The sequence below is a fragment of the Daphnia pulicaria genome, chromosome 1 (assembly GCF_021234035.1).
Source record: "Daphnia pulicaria isolate SC F1-1A chromosome 1, SC_F0-13Bv2, whole genome shotgun sequence".
Taxonomy (NCBI): domain Eukaryota; kingdom Metazoa; phylum Arthropoda; class Branchiopoda; order Diplostraca; family Daphniidae; genus Daphnia; species Daphnia pulicaria.
In genome coordinates this window covers 591,213-615,509 of record NC_060913.1, presented here as the reverse complement: position 1 = coordinate 615,509, position 24,297 = coordinate 591,213, and the positions used below count along the sequence as shown (strand labels likewise).

Sequence of the window (24,297 nt, the reverse complement as noted above, 5' to 3'; positions counted from 1 at the left end):
CGTAGACGCGAAACAGTCGACGTCAGTGCATTGTTAAAAGTAGTCGTCAAAGTGTCGAACTAGAACTAATAAAAAATTGAAAGTAAGTTATTTTTGAATTTATTTATTTCAAGACGAGAATATAATTCAAAAATTTCCGTGTATTTAAAGTTCTTCGTTTCGAGAAGTGCATATTAATGTTCTACACAACAATTATTCATTATGGTTCTTATTATTGATTATGACAATTATGATTCTAGCCTTCTAGGTTATCACTTCTCAGCTTACAGTAATGGCACACTGCCAATGTGTGTAGTTGCATGAGAGTTCATTCATGGTCCTGTTAAAGCACAAAGTAAGTTAAAATATTTCATGCATACTAAAAATTTTACTAATACACACCTTTGCATTGTTTGCATAGCCAAGCCCCACGAGTACTTTTTGGAGGCCAGCTTTCACACATTCTGTGAAACCACTCTTTACATCCCGTACACTCTATGGTGTGCCAAGCCTGTGTTCTTGTGGAATTCAGTGGGTGATAATCTATTCTTCGACAACTGCAGTAAACCCTAACCTTCTTGACTTTTTTTGAATCTGACGTAATCTTTTCTCTCTCCAAATCTGATTTAGGGAATGCTGACATAACTTTACTTAACAGGCATTTTTTCAAATGTTGCCTCATGACGCCCCTGTTATATATGGACTGTGATGGATCTTCGCCCAATGCTAGAGTTATGGCATTTGCAATCGCATGAAGGCCACAATCATTCGGCAATTGCTGCTGACATCCAACACTTTGGTATTCAAAAGTTTTTCTGTTGGTTCGTAGAAGGGATGAAATACATCCTATTATATGCTCATTGACAGAAGATCCTCCCAAACTATCATAAATGGAAACCGAATCTTCTCCTTTCGATTTGGATGCCACAACCCAATGCCCCTTGCCATCGTGGATTATTTGTATCCATTTTTCACTAGGAGCAGCGGGAAATTCCAGATCCCAGCCGAGAGTCGTATCATATAATCCACCAATATTTGGAAACTGATGTTTGATCAGATTTATGGCTGCATTGATATGGCTTGATTCAAGCCAATACCCCGGAACGGTAATATCTTCGATTTCGGCTTTTGACAAATTCACCTGTTGGTTTGATCTCTGCGACCCACGGGTCTGATAGTGAAAGACCGGAGTCTGAAAATGTAAATAGATAATTAGGTACATGTTTAATATAAAAAATATATTACAGTATTTTAAATAAATTGCCGTTTTTAGATGTTGAACATCATTCGGTGAATTAGCCTGCGACTTGTTGGCCGAAGAATTGGCTGGCGAGCTGGTGATGGAAGAATTGGTTGGCGACAAGATGGCCGATTTGGCTGGTAATTTTGTGGTCGGCGAATTTGCAGAAGAATTGGAACACGAGCTGGCCGGTGATTTAGATGGCGACAAGCTACACGATTTGGCTGGTAATTTTGTGGTTGGCGAATTGGAAGCCAAGCTGGCCGGTGGTTGCGACAAACTAGCCGATTTGGCTGGTAATTTTGTGGTCGGCGAATTTGCAGAAGAATTGGAACACGAGCTGGCCGGTGATTTGGTTGGCGACGAACTAGCCGATGTGGTCGGCGAATTGGAAGCCGAACTGGCCGATGAATTTGGTGGCGGCAATGTTGGCGATTTGGCGGGGGACGAATTTGCTGACGACAATCTGCCCGGTGATTTGGTGACTGAAGACAATATGGCCAATGATTTGGTGGCTGAAGTCAGACTTGCTGTTGAATTCGCTTGCGACTTGGTGGCCGGTGAATTGGCTGTCGTCTTAATGGATGAAGAAAAGCAATCCGGCGCTGAGGTAGCTTTGGAATTTCCTGGCGGTAAGGTGACAAGTTCTGGTAGTGATGTGATTGGCCTGGCTGGTGATTTGGGAGTCCACTTAACAGGTACGATTTTCGGAACATCTTTTTGAGAGTCTTTTTTTATTGTAGATTTACTTGTACTTTTCTTTCTTGGGGGTGATGCGACATTAGCGTAGAACGGATCGTACCCATCCGATGCACATCGGTCTCCATTCAAATCCTCCCAAATAGATTGCGGGTTGGTAACATCATTTGGCCTAGGCCTTTTTCTCCCAGATTTCCTATCCGCCTTCTTTCTAGCATTTCTTCTAAGCTGGGTTACATTTGGTTTTTTTTTTGTAGTAGTGTTTGCAAGGCCACAAGCTAGACGTGCCGCCATAACATGATAGCAAATTTTGGTTTCTGGGCACGAACATGAAGGATACGGAAATATCCTTACATCGCGTGTGGCTGTTGATCCGGTAACGTTGAAAGTTCCGATTCTGTTGAAATTAATATCGATGTGTTTTTTTTCAATAACCCTTAATGCCCGTTCGTACGCGCATGACAAGCTAAAGTCTGATCCTTCTTCCAATTTAATGACTGGGGTGTCGTCTGCTCCCTTGTAATATATTTTAAAAAAAGATCATTTTCTGTAGATTCAAATGAAAATTAAGAAATTACCATCTCGGTTGCTTTTCCAACAGCATCCTTTAAGCTTTTGAAAATTTCTTCCTCGTGTCTTACTTCCGGTAGGAATGGGCAATCCTTTTCCAAGTCGTATAGAGATGTGAAGTCCTGATGCAAGTGGTAATTCCCACGGCCGTATCTACCTCTTAGAATTTCGGAGTAGAAAGAGGCGGAAATTTCCTCTAAAGCTAAAATCATTGTATCCACTGGAGATTCCTTCCAATCAACAAATCGCTTCAATAGCGCATTCATGGATTCAGCCCTATTATTCGTGGCGCTAGTTAGTCCATGTTTTTTGATAACCCACAATCCTATGCGTTGTACATCTTTATGTATAAATTTCCGGAAATAGTTGGCAAATTCCTAAAATTATAATAATAAGAGTAAATATTTACAGGTTAGAAACTTTTATGTATACCTTATTCCATGAGGTACAAAATTCCAGTAGAAGATCGTTGTATTTTTGATTGTCCGACTGAGAAAATAGCTGTCTTATGTCATCGAGATACACACTTACTTCAACGTTTGATCTAAAGCCAAATTTTCTCAGTTGCATCTTGGCATTTTGTAACACATGATTCCAGCATCGGTAGATTTCAATGAGGGGCAGATTTTGAGTCATTGCTGAAATAATGGCCGCTTCTTCGTCGGTTACTATGAATGCATTTTTTGCCTTTGCAAGTCCCGGGAATCTATTTGCCACCTCTCTCCAAAATGCATTGTGAGTTTCCAAATTTTTTCTCTCGTGAAGCATAAACATCAAAGGAACTGTTGGCTTTTTCACAAATTCTGTTTCTTCATAAGACAAAATTGAGACATAAAAATCTCCTAATTTGAACGTGGTATCATAAAATAGACCGATAGGTTCATCTCTCCCTAGAAGCGAAGAGAAAACATCGGCCAGATTGTCGTCCCATCCAATGACGATCAAGTCGGGAAAAGTAATGATGTGTTTAACAAAAGTCCCGTCAATCGCTCTTACGTGAAGGTTGTAAAGGGTGTCCCGGGTCAACTGCAACTTTTGTTTGGCATTTAGAATGGCATTTTGAACTTGTTTTAAATTTCGGGGTCCTTGGGCTGCTTGAACTTTTACGTCACGGGGAATGGTTTCGTTCATTTTACGGTAGATTTTGGAAGGCTTTTCTCCGATCTCCTGCTCCATTTTGCGCAATAAAGAAGGCATTGTAGCGACAAAGGGCCTTTTTTTTAGTTCGTCGGACTTTGAATTTCCATGCGGTAATTTGGAAGAAATAGTTTCGTCCCCCTTATACACTACTAGTACTTTCTGCATCGTTGGGTGATGGAATGTCGTTCTAGTGAATTGTACAGAAAGCAAATCATTACCGTCGTCATCTTTGCCTTCTATCGATTGAAAATAGCGTTTTATGCCGATTGAATTTTCTGATCCCGGCATTAAATATTTAGCAGAACCCCCTTGACGCCAACGAAAACCGTCAGCCCTCCAATCCTCTAATTCAGTGAAATATGTGGTTACTTTTCTAAAGAAATAGAGGAAAGTTAATTTCTACCTTTTTGGCACTCCTCCTTCCATTCGAACACGTAGATAAATCCTCCTTTTGGTTGGAAACACGGGTTAGAAGAAATAATTTTGGAATCTTCAAAAATCTCATTGCTCACTTCAGTTACTAGTGGTTTTAATAATCTATCTCTACGAGCCATTGTGTTCTGGTCAGTGACTAAATCAGGACTAAATTAAAACAGAGCTGCAAATTGAGTGTAACACTGTAACGTAGCAGTAACATTTTCTTACCGTTCCCCTTTTTTTGCGCTCGGCACTGCATCGACAGTCGTGGGAACGTGGAGGATGGGAATCGAGATAGCTTGCGGGAAGATGGGAATGGAAATATGTGACTATTTTTGTCCATTAGTTTTAAATGTTTCTATAAACTGCCTGCTTGGATTTAAATTAATTGTGTTGTTCATATTTAACAGCTGAAAACCAACCCCTATGATTAGCATTGAAATTGATTCTTTGTTTGAGGGAATTGACTTAAACCCTAGGTAACTTATTTTTTCCGTTTTTTTGTAATATTTTCTAACTTTTGACAATGCAATAGCATTACGAGGACTCGATTCAAAGAGTTAAATGCCGATCTTTTCCGCTCTACCATGGAACCTGTCGAGAAAGCCATCCGTGTTCTGTGACACCAATATGGACAGAGCACAAAGCCCAGATTCAAGATATCGTTCTCGTTGGTGGATCAATCCGTATTCCGGAGGTGGAAAAGCTCTTGCAACATTCCTTCAACGGAAAAGAGGTTAAGAAATACATCAATCACGATGAGGCCGTTGCCTACGGTGCGCTGTTCAAACTGCAATTCTTCAGGTAATCTTTATTTATTATTAAATTTCATTGAAACATTCTGATTTATTATAATATTTTAATTAGGGAGTCAAATCTGAGGCTGTCCAAGATCTTCAAAAAATGAATTGAAGTGAAAACTTACAGCGAATTTTGCCATGTTGAACAACTTGATTTATTGCAAGAGACAGAGAGAGAACTTGTGAAGTTGTGATGTTACTGTTGATTTGCTGGTACAAACAACTGATGACAGTGGACTCGAAGACGGTCGGTATTTATAGCAAGAAGGTAAAACCTGCCGGCCATATGGCCAGGGTGAGAAAGCGCAAAGCGGCATACATGCATTCATTGCCTTACTCATTATCAAAATCATTAACGGCGAATTATCTTGTGTAGAATTGATGCGCAAATAGCTATACCGACCAGTTTAATATCAGAAACTATATATGTCTGTAATTATTGACTTTGTACTAAAATATGTATGAAACAAACAGAACTTGTTACCAAGCCCATCTTTGTTATTCGGTATTTATGTATATTTGTTATTCAATTACTCTTTGAATCTGTTCATACTACAATAAACGGTGGAATTCAAGATGTTCATTTCAATTATTTAAATTAAACAATAGTATCATTTTTAAATTTCAAAAGTAAAATATTTCGCAAGTAGTTTCGCAATTTAGGATGCCCTTGGGCGTTCAGAAATTAAAAAACAGGAAATTTTTTATATTTCAAAAATCAAAGGTTTCGCAAATGGTTTCGCACTTTAGGATGCCCTTAGGCCATTGGACCCGCGAAACGGTCCCCAATTTTTGGGACCGTTTCGCACCACTGTTTCGCGTTTTAGGAGTTTCGCGTTCCGCCGTTTCGCTTCGCGTTTTAGTAACACCCCATTTCAACATGGCCGCCGGCGCCATGCCAGACCTCATGGCGGCAAAAATTTTAAATTCTTCAAATTAAACTGTTCCCCAACAAGATTTTTAAATTTCTCTTTGTACATCTGACTAAAAAGAAACCTAAATTTATCGTACTTCCGGATGGGTTACAGTGTCCTTTCCACTCATTTCAGATCATGGATTGGGCGAAACGCACAGCGGAGTCATCGTGGACATTCAAACAGGATTGCCACTCATTCCCATAGGTCCCGTCCGTTCACTTCAAGTAGAACCTTTCACTCAGTCACATCCTTTTGCTGATCCTGGATCCATTTTAGCTGACGAACTTATCGAACCACCGCCCTTGGACCAAACTTTGTCCATGTCTGTAGTGAGTTGCTTGGAGGAGGAATGTCAGTACATCATCGTCATAAGTTGCTGTTATAAAGATGAACGAGAGGAAGAAGGTTTGTTAATAACGATTGAATTACATTTAAATTATGGCTTATTAACTTAAAATCATTATTAGTTACTATAAAGATGAACGAGAGGAAGAAGGTTTGTTAATAACGATTGAATTACATTTAAATTATGGCTTATTAACTTAAAATCATTATTAGGACCTTTGCAATTCGTTCCTGGTCTTATGTGGTTCGTGGATCGTCAACCTCCCTGTGAATCTGCCCATCACATCACTTTAGTTCTGGACCAATCCTTTAGCTCGCAAACTTTGGCATTGTCCGTCCCGCATCCTTTCATCGCCGAAACTGTGGTGGCTATGCCGAGTTGCCGACTCGACCTGGATTCTATAGCTCTGATTAAAACGAAGTCTAAACTCATTTTATAAGTGCGGCATCACTGTATCAGTTCAAGAATCCCTCCCTTCTCCTTAATTTGCATATCCTCCGAACCAAAAATTTACATAATCCTCCGACCAGAAGTACTTTCTTCATTTTTTGGGTTGTTTCTTCAGCTTAATTTCAGTTATGCTCATCATTAAGTATTGTATAACTGTAATCTTATAACACACTAAACTAACTGATGTATGTTGAAAAAGTTTCAAATTACTAAAAAAGGTAAAAAAAAACACTAGACAAATTTGTAGAAATAATCCTAGGAAAACAAGGAAAAAGGCATATGGAAGAGAAACAATTCACTTTATTCATTTCTCCTGTATGTTCCCGGATGACAGCTGCTTTGTCTGTCGCTTAACAACGTCAAATTAAACCTTTTTGACAATTTGCACGACATCCTCGTCGTTAAGAACGTGATCCTTTCCAACTTTCTGTGGCTGATGCTTCACGGAAGATCCCCATACCAAAGCACTGGAAATTCAAAAGTAAAACACCAGTTAATATTTATGGCCCGAAAAAAGGCGTCAAATATAATGTTACTATTTGAATTCCTTGAGAATAGTGCGATGCAGTTTGTTACAGAATTCCTCCATAGTGCACCTATCAGATTGCAAAACGACTGGGGCATTGTAGTCGGGCAATTGTCCTTTTGGTTTTGTGTAACTAAAAGAAAATAAGAAATCATTAGATAAGATTTTCTTACAGTTTCAAACTGATGTACATTCGCATAAGTTTGAGGTATTGCCACATCTTCTCGAGAAGGTCGTCGAAATTCCATTTGTGATGGGCAGAGATGGGTACACAATGCGGAATTTTGTAAATGACATCCAATTCTTCGATGCTGATTTGGTCTGTGGAAATTTGTTTAAACAATTAAACCAATATTCACAAAATATGAAAGAATATGAGTAAAATTTTGAAAATGTCGTGCCAATTTTGTTGAGTAGGTAGATGCAAGGGATGTAAGCTCGATTTCCCTCGATAATGTCAATCAAATCATCGGCCGTGGCGTCATAACGAAGAGTCACGTCAGCATTGTGGATTCGATACTCGGACAAAATAGTTTTGACAATGTCCAAATCGAGCTCGCTTTGCGGTACCTTGGAAATAAAATAAAACGTGAAAACTCTGTTTCTCATTAATTGAATAGAATGGAATTACGAGAGTTTGGAGATTGACACCACCCTTCTCCTTCCTGCGGAAGCCGATATTGGGCGGCTGTTTATTGAGACGAATGCCAAAGCCTTCGAGCTCACGCTGAATAATCTTCTTGTGCTGCAGAGGCTTCAGGACGTCCAGCACAATAAAGATAAGGCTACAGGTTCGGGCTACAGCAATTACCTGCCTACCACGACCTTTACCATCCTTGGCACCTTCAATAATACCAGGCAAATCCAGCAACTAAAATATTTAAATGGAGAAAAAAGAATTAGATCAATAAGAAAATGATTGGTATTACAGCAACTGCAATAAACACCTGAATTTTTGCACCCTTGTAACGAATGCAGCCAGGGACTGTTGTCAGTGTGGTAAACTCATAGGCTGCCACCTCTGAATAAACTCCTGCCAAGGTGGTGAGGAGTGTACTTTTACCCACTGACGGAAAACCTGGTTGAAGAAACACATCAAAATGACAAACTTTACTTTATTGAGGGTCTATGATGGGATTTACCAACAAATCCAATACGGGCATCTCCCGTTTTAGCAACATCAAAACCTTCACCAGGCCCACCTCCACCTGATTTTGGTGTCAGGACTTCTCTCCTTAGCTTGGCCAAACGAGCTTTGAGCAGACCAAGATGTTGAGCGGTCGCTTTGTTTCGTTGAGTCCTAGCCATCTGCAAATGCAAAAACAGTCCATCGTTACCAGGTAACCTAAATAAATGTGTCAAGTTTGGCAATCATACCTCGGCTTCGATAGCCGCGATTCTCTCCAAAACTCCACTCATTTTTCAATAGTTTATTGGTTATTCCTAATCTAAACAAAAACAAAAGATCAAAACCCGAAACTGGGAAAGAAAAAAGCCTGGCACGGCGGTGAATCCTTAGCAAAAAAGAAATGTGACAAGACAATTCCGTCGTCTGCTGATTTCAGCGATGCCAGATTGACTTCAAATCACTTACGTTTTTCATGAGAAAAAAAAATGAAAAACTATTAGCGGTTTTTTCATAATAATCTTTACATCAATAATCATCAATAATCTTCACACACCACAATGATCTAGTCCAGAAGCAAGAACCACGCACAGTTGTCCTTCAGACAGCAGATGTCCAACACCCAACAGTTGGATTCCAAAAGTGAGTGTCCATTGCCGAATCATCCTTTACCATGGTCGAATGATAAATTTCATTAAACAAAAGTTCGACGCAGAGTCAGAAAGTATAATCCTGTGATGTTGCGATAGTTTGTTCCACATATTATTGGGTATTTTTAAAAGCCAATTAGATCTTTTATTATTTTTAAACTAGGTTAAGGCAAATTTCCAATAAAATTATTTTTATTTCGGCCTGAATTATATTAGTGGAGCCAATTACTTATTGCTATGGAGAGATTGGTTGTATTGTCGTCGATGATAGCTGGTATGACCCCGTCCATCGCCCAATCAATCAGGAGCCTCTGCCTAGAGAAAAGATCAACACGCGTTTCATCCTGCATACTAGACAGCGACCTACCCAAGTACGAGGATAACATTTAAAAAAAAATAATGCTTAACGATTATTTGCTAATCATTTCTAAATTTAGGACACCATTCTTTACGCCAATGATTTAGATTCAATCAGATACTCCACTTTCGATCCCACTAAACCTACCCAGTTCCTTGTCCATGGCTTCATTGACGACGGAACCGCTGAAGCTTTCGTTTATGGCACAATGCGTATGTCTTTGTATGGAACGCTTGGACAGCTGATCGACGTTACCGCAGCCGAGTATAGATCTATTTCAGCTAAAGCTGCGCAATGTGCACATCCTAAAATGCTAATAATCATTTATTCCATAATTATAGAAATAGCCAACAATTTGTTCATGGAGCAGACACGTTCCTGTTGTTCATCGATCCCTTCAACGTGGGTAACATCCAACGCGTCGAGTTGTACTGGAAGTATGACGGCACTATTTTAAATCCTTGTGGTCTGTTTTGCAACGACCACATCTACGTTAGAAGCGTCGAAATTTCTGAATTGAACAACTATCCAGAATCATAAATCATTTTTAAAAAACACGATATCGATGTTTATTTTCAAAATTAATGTTGTTAAAAAAAATATAGAAGTCGATTGGAACACACTTAAAAGTCGTGTGTCGTTGGTGCCGACTATGCTGATATGACAAGACCTGGGCTGAATTCTACCCCACTGCCTGCGTCTAAATTTGGAGGGGGGCAATAAATAAAAATCACGAACGGATTCTTCGCCATGGCACTTAATGTTTTCAAGCATAATGATTTTCCCTTGACGAGAAAGGTGCAACCTTTGTGTGTTTTCTGCGCAGTTATATAAATTAGCGATAGCATAAGTAATATTGGTTTACTCTCCGACTTGCGTCATTTTCTTATCATCACTTGTAATATGTGTATGGCAAACCCGAAGCAGTCAACACTTTTATCTCTGTTAATTTTTATCTGGAGCTAAAATATGGAGGATTTCCCCTGAGCCATACTTGATGCTGCCCTGATTTTGATAAACACATTTACACACGTTTTTTTGAAAACACAAAAGTCTTAACTTAGTTCCACATTCGAACTGGAAATTTCTCTGATCATTTTTTTTTAGATATATGCTTCATTGCTTCAAATCTTTTCTACAGCTATACAGCGTCATTCGGTATTTATAAATTTTTATAAAATTTCTACGATAACGACCCTTAATGCTCAATGATTTTTATATGACAAATGACAAATAACAACTTTAAAATTATAGCATTATTACGCATTATTACGTGCAAGTGAGCACCATTTCCCTCACATCATTTGATTGAGAAGGTTAAGCTGAAAAAAATTAATAGATTATATTAGAGCAATAAAATTTATGGGCTTCGAAAAATTTCTTGTTAATATATTTTAGGAAAAGTGACGAAACGCAACGTGGCAAAATACAATTTTTTGTTTTTTTAAAGAGACGCCAAAAGTCTCACAACTACGGGCAGAAGCCTCATCTGTTTTACTAGCGCCATTTTTGATAATATTAACATTTTAACAAAATAAGTTAATCATCAAACAAGAATAGTCAGAAAGTAATGTTAATAATAATTTTGTTTATTATCAAATATTTATTTTGAAAGAATAAGAAGATAAATTCAATGTGAATTAACAAATATAAATTTGTCCGCGGCGCCATCTATGAGTCACAGTTAACACTTGCCGATGACGCTCCTTCAAAAACAACATCAGCCCGCCTGTTGCTTCTCTCTGAAAAAGTTTCTTTTCACAATATCCTTGTTTCTTGTTTTTTACTGAAAAAAGAATCACATGCTGTTATCGTGGTGAATTTTTCAGGATTCTTAATCTGCTGTTAAACTTCCAAAAAAGTCCATGGATCACGTCTTGTGAGGTAACTTTCCCCAACAACCGGTTACGTTCAGAGGCTTGTTGGTTATTGTTACCTAAGTTCGTGTGAATGTTTAACCATATTCATGTTGGTGAACTATTCTTGCATTGACACCTCTTATTCTCATCTTCATTTGGTTAATGGATTTTTCTTGTTTAACCTTTAGTGAATCCTTCTTAGTGCAACAATACCAAAAAAGGACAAAGTGAAGCGTCTAACCCAATGTCCAAGCAGGTGCAATTTGGTATATTGTTATTCATTATTCCTTGTTTGAGATTAGAATACTGTTGTCAGCATTAACTTATCTCATCTATATATTTAGATGAAGTTCTAAACTTGCCTCCTCCCCCAATTACATCGAAAAGCAATTTTTTATCCTCAGACAAATGGACTCGAAATTTGTAACTCCGAGGCCTGTCCCCCAGTTCAATCTCATAAATACATTTTCCACAAAAAAGGTAACATTTTTAGCTCAAGTCCAGTTTTTTCTTTGAATTTTTGTAACACTTTTTGTCAAATTTTCAGGAAAGGACACTACCTGGCCATAAAAAACGGGCACCACCAACACCTACGCCGATTATTTCGGCCTATTATAGTTGCCCTGGCCCCCAAAAAGCTCACACAATCTCGTTCAAGTCAAAATCGGATTCTGCGCTGATTAGTAGCCCACATTACAATCTGTCGAAGGAAGACACGTTCTTTCGCCAATGTTTTGAAATCGAGGCCAACATCGGCTCTGGATCTTTCGGCGACGTGTTTCGTGTTCGCAGCAAAGAAGATGGTCGAATGTACGCCGTCAAGCGATCACGAGTGCCGTTTCGCGGGACTACAGATCGTAAAGAAAAGCTGGAGGAAGTTCGAAAAATGGAGTCCCTCCCTCACCACCCCAATTGCGTTCGTTTTTATCAGGCGTGGGAGGAGAACCAATTTCTCTATATTCAGCTTGAGCTTTGTCAGTCCAGTCTGAGTGAGATTTCTGAAGAGCAGCATGAGCTACCAGAGCACCTTATCTGGGACTACATGATTGACTTGCTCTTGGTATTTGAAAAATTCCTATCTGTTAAATAATTTTGACTGGCTCAATAATAGTTTTTCTATTTTCAATTTAGGCAATTCAACATTTGCATGACAATGACTTAATTCACATGGATGTTAAACCTGAGAATATTTTATTATCAATGGAAGGTGTTTGTAAGCTCGGGGATTTTGGGCTCGTTGTTAACCTCAAAGAAGTGAGTAATGAAAAACTTGACGTTGTAACAATAATTTTTATTTTTCCATCATTTTGTTTGACCAGAATCTGTTTGACGCCACCGAGGGAGATTCAAAGTACTTGGCTCCCGAAGTCCTGGGAGGAATTTTCTCTAAAAAAGCAGACATTTTCAGCCTGGGAATTACGCTGCTCGAACTGGCCTGTGATCTTGACCTGCCGGCCAACGGCACTTTGTGGCACGAACTGAGACATGGTTCTCTTCCACCCACCATCACCAGACGTTAGTGACAACTACTCCATTTTCTCCAACTTCTTGCAAACTAACCCTTGGTTTCGTTTCTAGCAGACTTATCCAAAGATCTGAGTGCCGTGATGGAAATGATGATGAATCCAGACGCTTCTAACCGTCCGTCAGCCTCTCAACTTCTGGAGCATCCTTTGCTGCGTTCCAGAAGGCGATGGAGGTGCCTTAAACTGGGCTGGCAAAACGCCCGCCTTTCATTCCGCGCCAATTTGGTTGAGCTATTCTTCCGATTATTCCAGCTCTTTTTGCTCATCTTCTTGCCCATACGCGCTCTGGCGCGTAAATGGCGCAAACCGGACTTTGGGTCGAAGCCGTCCACGCCTGTCACACACCGGCCACAACCCTGCAACTTCGCCAACGACTTTTCGTTCTCTGACGGTAGTACTTGAATTGCCACCAGTTTTGTCAACTTCTGTCTGATTGAATCAATTTTCTTTTTAGATGAAGTGAGTGATTTATCTTCTGCAGTAATTAGTGGAAATGACAGCACTCTTGGGCGTCCTCTTAATGACAGTTCACCTTTGCCACAAAACAATAGCATCGAACATAGGGCTGGTATGTTCACAAGTTACTTTTCAGCTTCACCCAATAAATGTGGTAACTAATTTTCAATCATTTTCAGATGAGCAACCAGTAAGTTCTACACCTTTGGTGTTGCGTGGCGGTCGTTCTTCACGCCATTCTTCTCTAAGAAGATCCATCTTCAGTCGTCCGACTGATCACGACTCGGCTGATGATCCGCCTTCTAATAATATGTCCTATGTCACACCCAACAAACCGATTCCACGGAAGTTGAACGATTACTTTGACGCAATCGCATCGGATTCGGATTGATTCACATGCTAGTGAAGGAAACAAATTTGGTGTGGGAAAATAATCGTAAACAAATATATACATTTCTAGCGTTTAGTAATCTAGTCGCTCGTGTGTTTCGCCCGTTCCTTGCTATTTATAATCGCCCAATGGTTCATCATATTTTTTTAATATGTTAACTTAGACTTTATAATAATCAGTGCTTCATTGTAAGAAAAAAGTGAACGAAAAATCATCAACATTACCGGAAGTTTGCAAATACACGTTTTTAAACCGTTACGTTTTTGGAAATGTTACAGCTCATGTTTTGTTCGTGAGCCCAACAAATGCAGTGGGTCCTTACAGGAGTGAACCTTTTTTGCTCCAATGGTGATACCTAGGTCGTCCATGGGTCGATAGCGCAACTGGTCGCTATCCTAGTTCTTCTGAAAGTACACGAAACATCTTGGAATTGATCAAGTTGGACATCTATACCGTAATTCTAAGACATATATATACCAGAAGGCCAGTGGAGGTATCGAACGAATTGGGTGAAGGGCCGTGACGGCATTTCTGGCCACCGCCGCCACCCTGTTCCAACACAACAACCTTAACGCATCCAGCGAAGAAGAAGAGGAAGGAGTCGTTCTCCAACCAAATTCATCCAGCGCCAAACGGATAACGGCCAGCATCAGCAGCAAATGTTGGGTGCGGGTGAATAATCACATTATGACGGCCAGAAGCCCGGAAGTCATGAGAGCAATCAAGAAGAGGGTCAGATCATCCGCAGCCCTTCGGTCAATACATCTGGCGGTGGGTACGTGTTTGACCATCAATAGTCAGCCGGTCGTTTGATCACGAAGTAAGATTCGTCTGCTTCTCCTGCGTCCTGGATCCTGGTAAGGAGTGTTGTCCTGTGGGGAATTTCTGAGACAAAGTTTGAAAGTTCGCACCTTCTTCTCCTCCCCCCCCCCCCCAAAAAAAAAAACCGTCGCCACAGTATCACACGGGCTTTATGGGACTACGTATTTCTTAATTTTATTATTGTATGAAAGCAGAGTCGTCAAACCTATGGATACTGCAGCCATATGGCGGGGATTCTCTCAGAGATGATGACATTTTTACGGGGTCTGTAAGCAACCCCTCCAGCAAACTCTATTCCGCCTCCTTATTTCCGCCATCTAATTATCCATCTATTGAGTAAAGAATAACTTCATTTGATTATTTTCGCCACTTTCTTACCAGATAATAGTATAGTCAAATTGGGCCAAAAAACCCCAAACAAATTATTAACAGTTATTTTCGTTCGTGAGCACTGTTTATACCATTACAATATAGTTCTGTTCAAAATACCCGTGAAAAATATCGTGTAGAACATGTTAAAAAGTGATTTGATTTTTTTTTAAACCCATGTAAACACAATTTCTGGTGAAAATAAAAGATTTAAAAAATATGAAATTGTGGTAAATCTTTCATTCTCTGATTGTACCAATTTTGGTGCAATTATGAATAAATTTAGTGTGCAAAAAAAATCGAACGTAAAACCAATTTTTTTTCCGCGCGAAAAAGTGTCCGTTTTTAACAGAGCGCTTATGGGAAAAATGTTTTTTTTAAAACAGTATTTTCATGACATCTTAGCATTTAAAATTCCCCCCCCCCTTGGGTTCATTCGATAGCTAAATAATCATTCCATCACAATCATTCGTATTTTTTCCAAAGGGGACATTCGTATTGAAGATATAGGGGAGACTGGAGTATACCGGGACACCGGGTCAAAAGGGGCAGTAGGGGGAAAAATAGTAGATATTAATAAAATTAAGACAAATTTTAGTATGTTATTTCAATACGTATATTCTACTTTGGCATGGAATTTGGTTGAGTTTTGTCAATAACTGTATGAGTTATTGACAAAACTAAAAAAATGGTTTTTTAAAAGTTATTTTTGTTTTCGCCATTTTCGCCATAGATAAATCATTTCTTGATCGTTAGGAACAAAAATTATAATTTTAGATCAATTAGTTTAGACAGTATTAACTTTTTAAAAAAAGTGTCTAAACCGGGAAATCGGGACAGCTGTTTTTGACTATTTTGTGACAGTTACGGGCCAATCAGCGTACAGCATTTTAAAGAGGCTTGATTTCCTGACCTGGCAACGCAGGATATCCTACTACTCCATTAGGGGTTTTGTTTATATAAGAAAAAAGGTTCATTAACACAATAATCAAATTGAAACATTTATAAACTCAAAGAGTCTATGCAGAGGAACACCTTTTCAATTTTTTTCAATTTTATTAATGAATTTTAAGGCGAAAATGGAGGACGTCCCTCACCACCCACCCCAGTGTCCTCACTTACCCCCCAAAATAGGCTCATCCCATAAATCTGAGTAAACTTTAAAGGTCTTTTATGGGGAAATGGTTCATTATTAAATTATACAAAAAATATGGGGGGTACATTACAATAAGGAATACATAAAAAATTTTTTTAAAGAAATTAAATGATTAGTTTGGGAGATATAGGGGGCAAACGAAAACCGTCGCGTCTTACTCCAGTCTCCCCTAACCTATATTCTAGGCCCTAATTTTGCATATTTTCCCAAGTGTTTTGTATTAGTGAGTAACACACCGGTGATTAGCACAGCTGCACAGCCGCTACCTGCTAGAAGGGGCTAGAAGACCAGCACTCCAAGCGGGTGAGAAAACATTCTTATAAAAGCCCTTACCAGCTAGTAAATGACACACCCACCAGAAGGATCAATAGCTAAATTTTGCAAATGGTCATCGAGGGCTTATGGAAGGATTCAACGTTGAGCGCAGTAACCATCCATAGGTTTGATGACTCTGATGAAAGACATTTGTGTTAATTTTGAAATAAATGTATGTTAATCTTTAAGACCTGTCCTATTTTTTAATATTTTTTCGTCGTCGATCGCGTTATTGTAAGCTTAGGAAAAAAATAAGAAGAAATGGAGGTAAGGCGCACCTCTATTTCTAGTATACAGTGGTGGTCCAGTTATAGAACTGGCCTGTGCGCGGTTCTATAACCGGGTGATTCCATATCCAAGCACTTGATCCCACCGCCATCTACGGGGGATATTCAATCGCTACTGAAAAGGCATACGCCATAAAGACATCAGTTTATTTTTCAAATATAAAGCAAGAATAAAGAAAATACTTGACTTAACGATGAAAAACACAATGCAGAGTTACACATTACGAATTACGCCATAGTCATTAAAAGTAAGAATATATCACAGGATGACTAACAGTAAATTAAGAATAGAAAAAGTCAGACATAAAAAAGTTATTATGAAAGATGATTCCTCGTGATAAAGTTAATAATACTGGATCATTTAGATTCAATAGCAGCATTTGAATACTTAAATAACATGTTCTTAATAGTATCTTCTGATAGAGTAAAGATTTCTGGGTTTGTAGGGGAGGAAGGCGGAATGTCAGCCTCCAAAATCATGGAAATAGCTTCTTGTTCAGTCAAAGTTGACAAATCGAAATTCTCATTGACTTCGTTGAAAATTTTCTCTTCTTGAGCGGCTAGTACTTAGGGGTCTGACTCTAGATGTAACCATCTTCTCACCATCTCTTTCCCATTTAAAACCCCTTCTTTATGAATAGCCTCCGTTAATTCTGAAAGGTCAATAAGTGACTCAAGTTTTTCCAAATTATTTGGGTCTAATGAGAAATCGGAAAACATAGCGCATATATCACGAACTACTTTACGCTCGACTTGGGTACGATATTCACGACCATCCACGCTTATTTCACTGCGAAGGTGGGTAAGGCAACGAGCGTGAATGAAACATGCATTGTTTTTTCATCTAAAGAGTCCCAACATTTCTTTATAATGTGCCCAGCATCTAAAACATTGGCAGAGTGGCTAAACTGAAGACCCTTCCTTCCTTGTTTTGCCTAAATGATATTTAAAAAACATATCTTAAACCGAAATTTTTAAAAGATTATTGAGACTGAAGACCAAACCTTTTTTGCGAGCTCCTGTAGCTCTTCAAATTTTTCATACGCAGCCAAAAAAGAGCTCAACATCTCTCGCTTGTAAAGAGTTTTCAGGGTTGTAATGATCCCTTGATCAAAAGGTTGAAAGACGGAGGTGCAATTGGGTTGGGAAAATATAATTTCGACCTGATGACCAGTCGGGTCAACACAAGAAGGATCATGGCCAGAGCCATTAATATGTTTCCGGATTCCATGCAAAAAATGTTGTTCCACCAGCCTCTATAAATATCGCGATCGACCCAAGCGTTTTTTTGGTTTACGCAAGGAACTGGGGACTGTTGATCACGAAAACGATGGGGGTGCACTGCCAACCAGTAGCGGGTCTATTTTGCATGTCCCAGTAGCATTTACGCAAAGAACTAAAGAGAGCCTGTCTTTCACCCGTAGAGCCTTAGTTCCTCTGACAGTTTTTCTCTGTCCTTCCTCTCTGCAAACAGATGTTCATGTTTGCAATGCACGGAAAAAAGACCCGTTTCATCCAAGTTAAAGATATTCGACACATTATAAAACGTTGTAATTTATCCAGAATGGCCTTTGAGAGAATTTACTATGAGTAAATTAAAAAACAAATTTAACCTGAATAAGTGGCTCGTTTTGCGCTTTGGTCTGTATAGTTATTTTTGGAAGTGAGTGTACTCGCTGTCATCTGCAATTGTGAAATGATAGATGCTAGTTTCCATTCGTTTTAACATTATAAATGCAGTTTTGTATTGAATTGCAGTAATCAGCCACGAGATTTTCGCAAGATTTACAACTTCTTTTTCGGTGACGCTAGACCTAGTTTTCTAACAGTTTGAGGCAAGCAGTTTGTTCAACTTGTTTTTTTCTTTGAATTGCTAATCTTCCTTTCTATCTTCCTTTTATTTTCCTTTTTGCTAATTTGCTAGGGCCCGGTACCGCCAATTCTTCTTCCTTCACTGCTTATTTCTCCTCAGCTGTATCTCTGTATCTCTCTTTCTTCTCGGCTGTCTCATCCTCCTTGGCTGTCTCACCTTTGACTATTTCCTCTTTATACTCGTCATCCTCATCATCTCCTTATCTCCCCATCATATCTCCATCTTTTTCATCACCTCGATGCGAATGAAAATAAATCTCCATCTGTCATGTTACAATACTTTTGTTTCCTCCATTGAGGATGGATAAGCTTTCTTTGGCAAATTATTCCCTTAAAAACAATATAGAACTAAGAGCATATTCTGAATAAATTGTCTAAATTAATTTATGTACTCTGGTTAAGACAAAGAATGCATCGTTCTTCCAGGACATCGTCGTTTGGTAACGTGTAAATGGAGTTTAAACAAAAAAGTTAAGTTTAGTGTTTATCCAAAACATCGAAACTTTAAACTATACCTATTACAAGCCCACATCTCTTTTCCCCCATCGGTATCTTCCAAATTATGATGATGGTTTGAAGACGGAAAAGATTTTTTAAAATAAAAAGATGATTCTGGGAGTACAAATTTCAATTGTAAATGACGGTACAAAGTTTCTTATTATATTTAAAACAGTAGCCGTGAGAAGTTGCCCATTGAATTTAAAAATTAAAACAGTCTCAAACAAAGACAGGTAGCAGTCTGGTCTTTGTTGTCGAATTTTGAAGCTGCTGACAACGTTTCTTTTTCTTTTTACGCTTTCATGGCAACATAGTTTCCAAGGTCAAATCTGTGTAGAAGTAAGCACAGATAGAAAAGCGGTGGATATCTAAGGGACAAAGAAAGGTCTTGAGGAGGAAGAAACCCAAACAAGTAACCCGCCCAACTACCAAACATAGCTAGAACACTTGCAAAAACAGGGTAAAGACTTTGAAATCGGACGTACGTGCCTAGCGCCACTGGCCTGAAAGGATTTTCTTATTCAGGTCAGTGGCCAAGGAATTTCAGGCCACTGGTCTGAATGCCGCTGGAAATTTGATTTTGATTTGATTTGGAAAAGGGGCCTGAATGGTGCTGGCCTGAATCTCGTTTGCCTTATAGTTCCATTTCATCGATACTATGAAGTATACAGAGTTATAAAATAACTTCTGTTATCTAAAAATTTGTGCATAATTTAAATTGTCCATGATAATTTGTTCATTTATTTATTACCACTTAAATAAAAAAGGAAGTAGTGAGTAGATAACTATGTACTATACCATAATTGTATTTCAAAAAAGGACATGCGATAAATTTTTTTTCATTTCTCATTAATCAACAACTGGTGAATAGGCTTCTTTTGCCCCAGGACTTACTCTGCATATAAAAATGGCTATAACAATTCTCGACAGATTTTTTTTAAAGGTTTCTCACTTTTTCCTCCAGCTAAAATGCAGTTAATCTAATCTTTAACGCTTTGTGGCTCTGTAAAGTTTCAGTTTATTACACTTAGTAATATATACCAAATCACTAAATCAACACCACAAGTTAAAATTGTCTTGTTTTTTTGACACCAGAAACCGAATCTCCTACCTAATATAATCGGTTTACGGATATTCTAGATGTCCGTTTCGCTGTTCAATTTTGTTCCCGAGCCCTGTCAGTATTGCGTTGTAGACGAAACTTTTTTAAAATAATTCGTAAAGACCAGAGTCATGGGTTGTATTAAAGGTAAATAGATTAATATATAAATAGATATAAATTTAAAAAGAGGTAACATCTCTCTTTTATATATGAATCTGGACAAGACAAATGATAATAAAAAGTTCTATTTTGTATGCAGTTTTCTCCCCTTTCTTTCTCCTATCGGCCATGACCTCGTTCGAGGCCATTATATCCTCTCGGATTCTCCCGGAAGGGTTGCCAGGAGATTTATTCTATAGATGCTATTATCTAAATAGATGTTAAGGGCTCTACATTTGATAATTGCAATTAGTATATCTCTAGATGTTATAAGAGTAAAAGAAGCCCAACCCAAAAAACCACACATAGAGAGTACTTGATATCCCTTTTCATTCAACACGTTTATCTTCATAATTCGATCTTGGATGGTTGTAGAATCACCTCGTAATCCAAGATCCGGCAAAGATCTGTCCGAAAGATTTTCTCAGAAGCATCATGGACACAAAAAACTAATTGAAACCTTTTTACATATGGAATTCAGTGTATCTAAATGATCGTGGGGAATAAAAGATACAGATGGCAATTACGTTGATTTAGTACTGCAAACAATAGCTCTATTTTTTTATAATGAAAGGGGAAAAAAGACCTGCAGAATTCCGCTTAAAGGAAGCACTAAAATTATTGTTTGTACTAATATAAGATGTTTCTACGAAGATAAAAAAAAGGATTGTTGAAAAAAATCGAGAAAAAACATTTCAATACGAGAAGGAAGATTTATCCTTGAGGTATATTTATATACGAAGGTCCTTAACAATTTAGGGTGTGGGTATAGGGGGTAGGGTAGTAGTAGCTAGTAGTAAAATTCAGAGGGTTTAATGTCCATTTTGTAATCCTTTATACGTTTCTTCCCTGAATGACCAATCGTCACCAAATTTTGTAGCCTACATAATTCTGTCAAAATTTGATACATTTCGTAACGGGGTTTTCATTTGTTTTTATTACTGTTTTAGAAATTTAATTTGCGTTTTTGTTACCTAGCTGGTTGCCGAATCCTAGTTAGTGGATTCGCTTTTTTTGCATAACCTTCCAACTGTCAGTGCATGCTCAGAAGTGTAAACAAAAAGAAAAAAAAAGGTTGGATCTTCCCTAGCAAGACAAGTTTTCTGCTATGGGAGTGGAGAGTATTAATTATTTGATTTGATTTGGTTTTTATGTTCGATTTCGATTTCGTCTTTATTTTTATTTTTACTTTGTATTTTTTCAATTAGTTAACAAGAATCAAATCATTTAAGAGAATAAAGGGAAACAGAATTTTCCAAACATAATAGTATGTATACTATTTACTTTCTACTATTTAACCTTGATTTTCTGTCTCTTTAACGTTTAAAAAAGTTCCCGAAGGACATTACCGAAGGAATCTTGTATAGGTTTTTTGAATATTTTAAAGCACATTATTCAAATTGGGCACAAATTGCTCCAATGCTAAAGTATTTTCTCTACGGGTAAAACAATATCATCATGATGAACTAAAAAATATCCAGTTTCTTCTCATGGATATTCCTGTCCAAGTAGAACAAGATATCTTGTGGATATCTTCTAGATATATTTACATCTACTGCAAAGATAACTATTGATATCTTTGTACAAGCTATCCAGTGGCCAAATGTCATATTTCGATACACCACATCCTAGATAACTATTACGGTACGATTTTTACTACAAATAAATGGCCAAAAGTAAAAATATAAACAATTTTCAGAAACAAACTTTATTTCTTGTTTTGTAGCCATAGCAGCATACATTTACGACACAAAATTTTAACATTTCAATGTTTTAAATTATTTCTTGATTTGCATTTCAGTGTGGAGGCCTACGTCATCGGTAGTTTCCTAAATACGGTTGTTCATAGCGAGAAATAAGGATAACTTGTTCAAGGGATCAAAGTAGAGAATCTTAAAAGAAACATATGATATAGACAAATACAAAACTAAATGTAGTACACTACAGAAATTACCTCAGTTTTAATTGTTGCCTTCTTCCTCCGGAACACGCATGAGATCTGCAAGGAAACGCGCTTTGGCATTTTTAAGAGCGCATTTAGTTTCTTTGATGAAACTCTCTTCTTCCATATCAACAAATCCTTTGTTGGAGAGGATTCCCTCTATTTAATTCAAAAGGAATATTCAAATATTTAATTACATAGGAATATTCAAATAATTAAATAAATTTGCACATGGTCCACAACAATCTCAGGTTTACTCACCTTTAACAACTTGCGTGATACGACAATTGAGCAGTCCTTTTTTCCATTTCCATTGTTTACCCTTTTGTCTCTTCTTCCCAGCCAGTTGATATCCTTTGAAAGGGAATCCGCAAAAACAGTCCTCCATGCCCGTTGAACGTAGTCGGCTTCAGAATTCTTCGTATTCCTCTTTCCCAAAAGGCGAATTTTTCTTGATAGCTATTTCGATATACATGTCAAGATTTTTTAGACTCAAATGAAAAAAAATATATTTAAATGATCCTACCAGTTTCCTTAGGTTTCCATCATTTTTTAGTAATTTTTCGTAGTCTTCCAATTCCTCAATACTCTTGAGAGGAAGAGAAGCGATGCCATCATGTATTTCAACGCCTCCGTCGTCTTCATCTACTGGCTTCATAGATTTCTGCAAAACATCCAACTTGTCATTGATTTTTGCCAAGGCAGTCATGTACTTTTCTTTGTTGGGTTTCATTGGCAGCGGGACAGGAGACTGAGCCGGTGTAGGATAAATTGGCGGAGGATTTCCTTCAGAATCTGAAATAAAAAATTTTTGAAACTGAAGAGTAAACGTTTGCAATTGAATCATTGTAAGTAAATTACATAGCTGCGGATTGTAATGCCAATATGGTAGCGGCTGCGCTTCCCAGTTGTAATGCACGGTATTGTAATGTGTGACTGGATGGGAAGTTTCTGAAATTGTACAAAACACAGAAATTAGTTAACAGTTATGAAGAAGTAGTTAAAAAAATCCCATTTAACTGATGCAATTACCAGATTGTTCTATTCCATATGAATCTTCATGGCCACCTGGATGAAACGAAGGGTCTAAATAACGCACGAACATGTTAAAATATATTTAATAGAGGTATCTAAGTGTTACCAGTACCTGGCTGAAAAGTTTTCTTAGTGTATAATTCCATTTGAGACGTTGATGCTTCTGGACGTAACCCACTGCTAGTGTGCCCTAATAATAAACGCAATCATGTAACAATTAATGTCTTAAAATATGAAGTCTTGTCATTATACCTGGCTGAAATACTAAATCCACAGTAGACGACGAAGCCAACGACGACGCCGAAGAATTGAACCGACCAATTGTCAATAAATCAATTTAACTATCTAACTCGCAATTAAAAATGAATTTTTTTGTAAAATTATTATTATTATTTAAAAATTTTAAAAATTATTAAGTGTTGAAATTGGCAACTACAAGACAAAGGATCGATTTCTAAGATGGAGACGTGTATAGTTGACGCAAGTTAGCGAGGTTTTCTTTGTTCAAAAAGTAACTAGTTGCTCAAACATCCATCGATCGGTTTTACTAATTTACTTCATTTCAGTTATCAGTTGTCAGGATACAGTTCCTCGTCTATAAGATTCCGAGTTTGTGAAGTAAAAGGTATTTTACAACATTATGAAATAGTTCAGATATGTCATTGTATTGTAACAAAGGTGAATTCATTATGTACAGGTAAAAGTTTATAACTTCAACAACCTTCTGTATTCATCCACACTATTTTCAAGACCCGGGTAATACACCAACATTACATTTTAGAGTGTCTACAACTAAGTACTCCATGTTATCTCTATAGGTATTGCAAACGTATCACCACCACATGAAGTAATGTGTAGTCATCCCGTTGTTCAACTGTGAAGCATATGCATAATATTGAAGGTATCACTTTGATGTACAATTTTTACAATTTCATTGTAATAATTCACTGTCGTGTGTTTTCTCTAGGGATCAGAAATAAGTCATCAGCTGTTATTTAATTAACGTGCAGTCATCCGTTTTGCAACAGTGAATTAGTTGCATTATATTGAAGGTATTATATCGATCTAAAATATTTGTAACGTCAGTGTAAAGCAAATTTGTTTTTGTTTCAGGTTGCAGGTACCTCACATTCGGTATCACCCCAACAGCAACGAGCAATAAGTTTCCCAACTAACTATCTCCAAGATAACGAGTTGCAGTGATAAGCGCCAAGTAAGCCTTTCTGGTTAGTCATTTTTGCTTGCTGATTGCTTTGTTTTTAAGATGATTAAGCGTAAACTGAAAGTATT

The 24,297-nt window shown here is 37.9% G+C and overlaps 4 protein-coding genes and 1 long non-coding RNA gene across 13 annotated transcripts; 4 read left to right on the top strand and 1 right to left on the bottom strand.

Moving 5' to 3' along the window:
* Positions 1 to 15: 15 nt before the first annotated feature.
* On the top strand, positions 16 to 5,420 carry LOC124311034. Of its 7 annotated transcripts, none has more exons than XR_006909752.1 (9): positions 16 to 82; positions 240 to 334; positions 401 to 541; positions 610 to 778; positions 964 to 1,195; positions 1,253 to 1,917; positions 4,456 to 4,524; positions 4,581 to 4,849; positions 4,913 to 5,420. XR_006909752.1 is itself a non-coding variant. In XM_046775289.1 (7 exons), exons 4-5 carry the CDS (start codon positions 1,320 to 1,322, stop codon positions 4,473 to 4,475), a joined length of 618 nt encoding a protein of 205 aa, XP_046631245.1. In that variant the 5' UTR covers positions 512 to 541; positions 610 to 778; positions 847 to 1,195; positions 1,253 to 1,319; the 3' UTR covers positions 4,476 to 4,524; positions 4,581 to 4,849; positions 4,913 to 5,420. The 7 variants fall into 7 exon arrangements, 1 of the variants encoding a protein (XP_046631245.1); XR_006909751.1 differs by having other exon boundaries at positions 958 to 1,195; XR_006909750.1 differs by having other exon boundaries at positions 850 to 1,195.
* A 302-nt stretch (positions 5,421 to 5,722) lies between these two features.
* Positions 5,723 to 6,756, top strand: LOC124311190. Its single transcript, XM_046775571.1, has 2 exons — positions 5,723 to 6,167; positions 6,321 to 6,756. Exons 1-2 carry the CDS (start codon positions 6,083 to 6,085, stop codon positions 6,545 to 6,547), a joined length of 312 nt encoding a protein of 103 aa, XP_046631527.1. The 5' UTR covers positions 5,723 to 6,082; the 3' UTR covers positions 6,548 to 6,756.
* An 82-nt stretch (positions 6,757 to 6,838) lies between these two features.
* LOC124310831 (GTP-binding protein 128up) lies at positions 6,839 to 8,622 on the bottom strand. The gene is made up of 8 exons (XM_046774893.1): positions 8,462 to 8,622; positions 8,227 to 8,392; positions 8,032 to 8,162; positions 7,716 to 7,955; positions 7,486 to 7,654; positions 7,276 to 7,405; positions 7,095 to 7,217; positions 6,839 to 7,025 (listed from the first exon to the last, which is right to left on the bottom strand). The coding sequence occupies exons 1-8, from the start codon at positions 8,501 to 8,503 to the stop codon at positions 6,923 to 6,925; spliced, it is 1,104 nt and encodes a 367-aa protein (XP_046630849.1). The 5' UTR covers positions 8,504 to 8,622; the 3' UTR covers positions 6,839 to 6,922.
* A 234-nt stretch (positions 8,623 to 8,856) lies between these two features.
* On the top strand, positions 8,857 to 9,452 carry LOC124311280. Its single transcript, XR_006909782.1, has 3 exons — positions 8,857 to 8,979; positions 9,077 to 9,231; positions 9,298 to 9,452. It is a non-coding gene; the product is annotated as an uncharacterized LOC124311280 (long non-coding RNA).
* Positions 9,453 to 10,278: 826 nt separating this feature from the next.
* Positions 10,279 to 13,708, top strand: LOC124310736 (membrane-associated tyrosine- and threonine-specific cdc2-inhibitory kinase-like). Of its 3 annotated transcripts, XM_046774696.1 has the most exons (10): positions 10,279 to 10,376; positions 10,473 to 11,102; positions 11,266 to 11,343; positions 11,422 to 11,557; positions 11,625 to 12,137; positions 12,209 to 12,331; positions 12,397 to 12,592; positions 12,656 to 12,994; positions 13,058 to 13,171; positions 13,239 to 13,708. In XM_046774696.1, exons 4-10 carry the CDS (start codon positions 11,486 to 11,488, stop codon positions 13,448 to 13,450), a joined length of 1,569 nt encoding a protein of 522 aa, XP_046630652.1. In that variant the 5' UTR covers positions 10,279 to 10,376; positions 10,473 to 11,102; positions 11,266 to 11,343; positions 11,422 to 11,485; the 3' UTR covers positions 13,451 to 13,708. The 3 variants fall into 3 exon arrangements, with proteins under 3 accessions (XP_046630652.1, XP_046630667.1, XP_046630657.1); XM_046774711.1 differs by lacking the exon at positions 10,279 to 10,376 and having other exon boundaries at positions 10,496 to 11,102; positions 12,659 to 12,994; XM_046774701.1 differs by lacking the exons at positions 10,279 to 10,376; positions 10,473 to 11,102 and adding an exon at positions 11,123 to 11,186.
* The last annotated feature ends 10,589 nt before the right edge of the window (positions 13,709 to 24,297 follow it).

Excerpts from the sequence above, each read along its gene's own strand:
- LOC124311034 (XM_046775289.1), top strand. The coding sequence starts at position 1,320 with ATGGAAGAATTGGTTGGCGACAAGATGGCCGATTTGGCTGGTAATTTT. Across the intron at positions 1,918-4,455 it reads TTTGGGAGTCCACTTAACAG|CTGAAAACCAACCCCTATGA; the intron begins GTACGATTTTCG and ends CATATTTAACAG.
- LOC124311190 (XM_046775571.1), top strand. The coding sequence starts at position 6,083 with ATGTCTGTAGTGAGTTGCTTGGAGGAGGAATGTCAGTACATCATCGTC. Across the intron at positions 6,168-6,320 it reads AGATGAACGAGAGGAAGAAG|GACCTTTGCAATTCGTTCCT; the intron begins GTTTGTTAATAA and ends AATCATTATTAG.
- LOC124310831 (XM_046774893.1), bottom strand. The coding sequence starts at position 8,503 with ATGAGTGGAGTTTTGGAGAGAATCGCGGCTATCGAAGCCGAG. Across the intron at positions 8,163-8,226 it reads TGCCCGTATTGGATTTGTTG|GTTTTCCGTCAGTGGGTAAA; the intron begins GTAAATCCCATC and ends TTCTTCAACCAG. Across the intron at positions 7,956-8,031 it reads ACAAGGGTGCAAAAATTCAG|TTGCTGGATTTGCCTGGTAT; the intron begins GTGTTTATTGCA and ends TAAATATTTTAG.
- LOC124310736 (XM_046774696.1), top strand. The coding sequence starts at position 11,486 with ATGGACTCGAAATTTGTAACTCCGAGGCCTGTCCCCCAGTTCAATCTC. Across the intron at positions 12,332-12,396 it reads TCGTTGTTAACCTCAAAGAA|AATCTGTTTGACGCCACCGA; the intron begins GTGAGTAATGAA and ends TTGTTTGACCAG. Across the intron at positions 12,995-13,057 it reads CGACTTTTCGTTCTCTGACG|ATGAAGTGAGTGATTTATCT; the intron begins GTAGTACTTGAA and ends TTTTCTTTTTAG.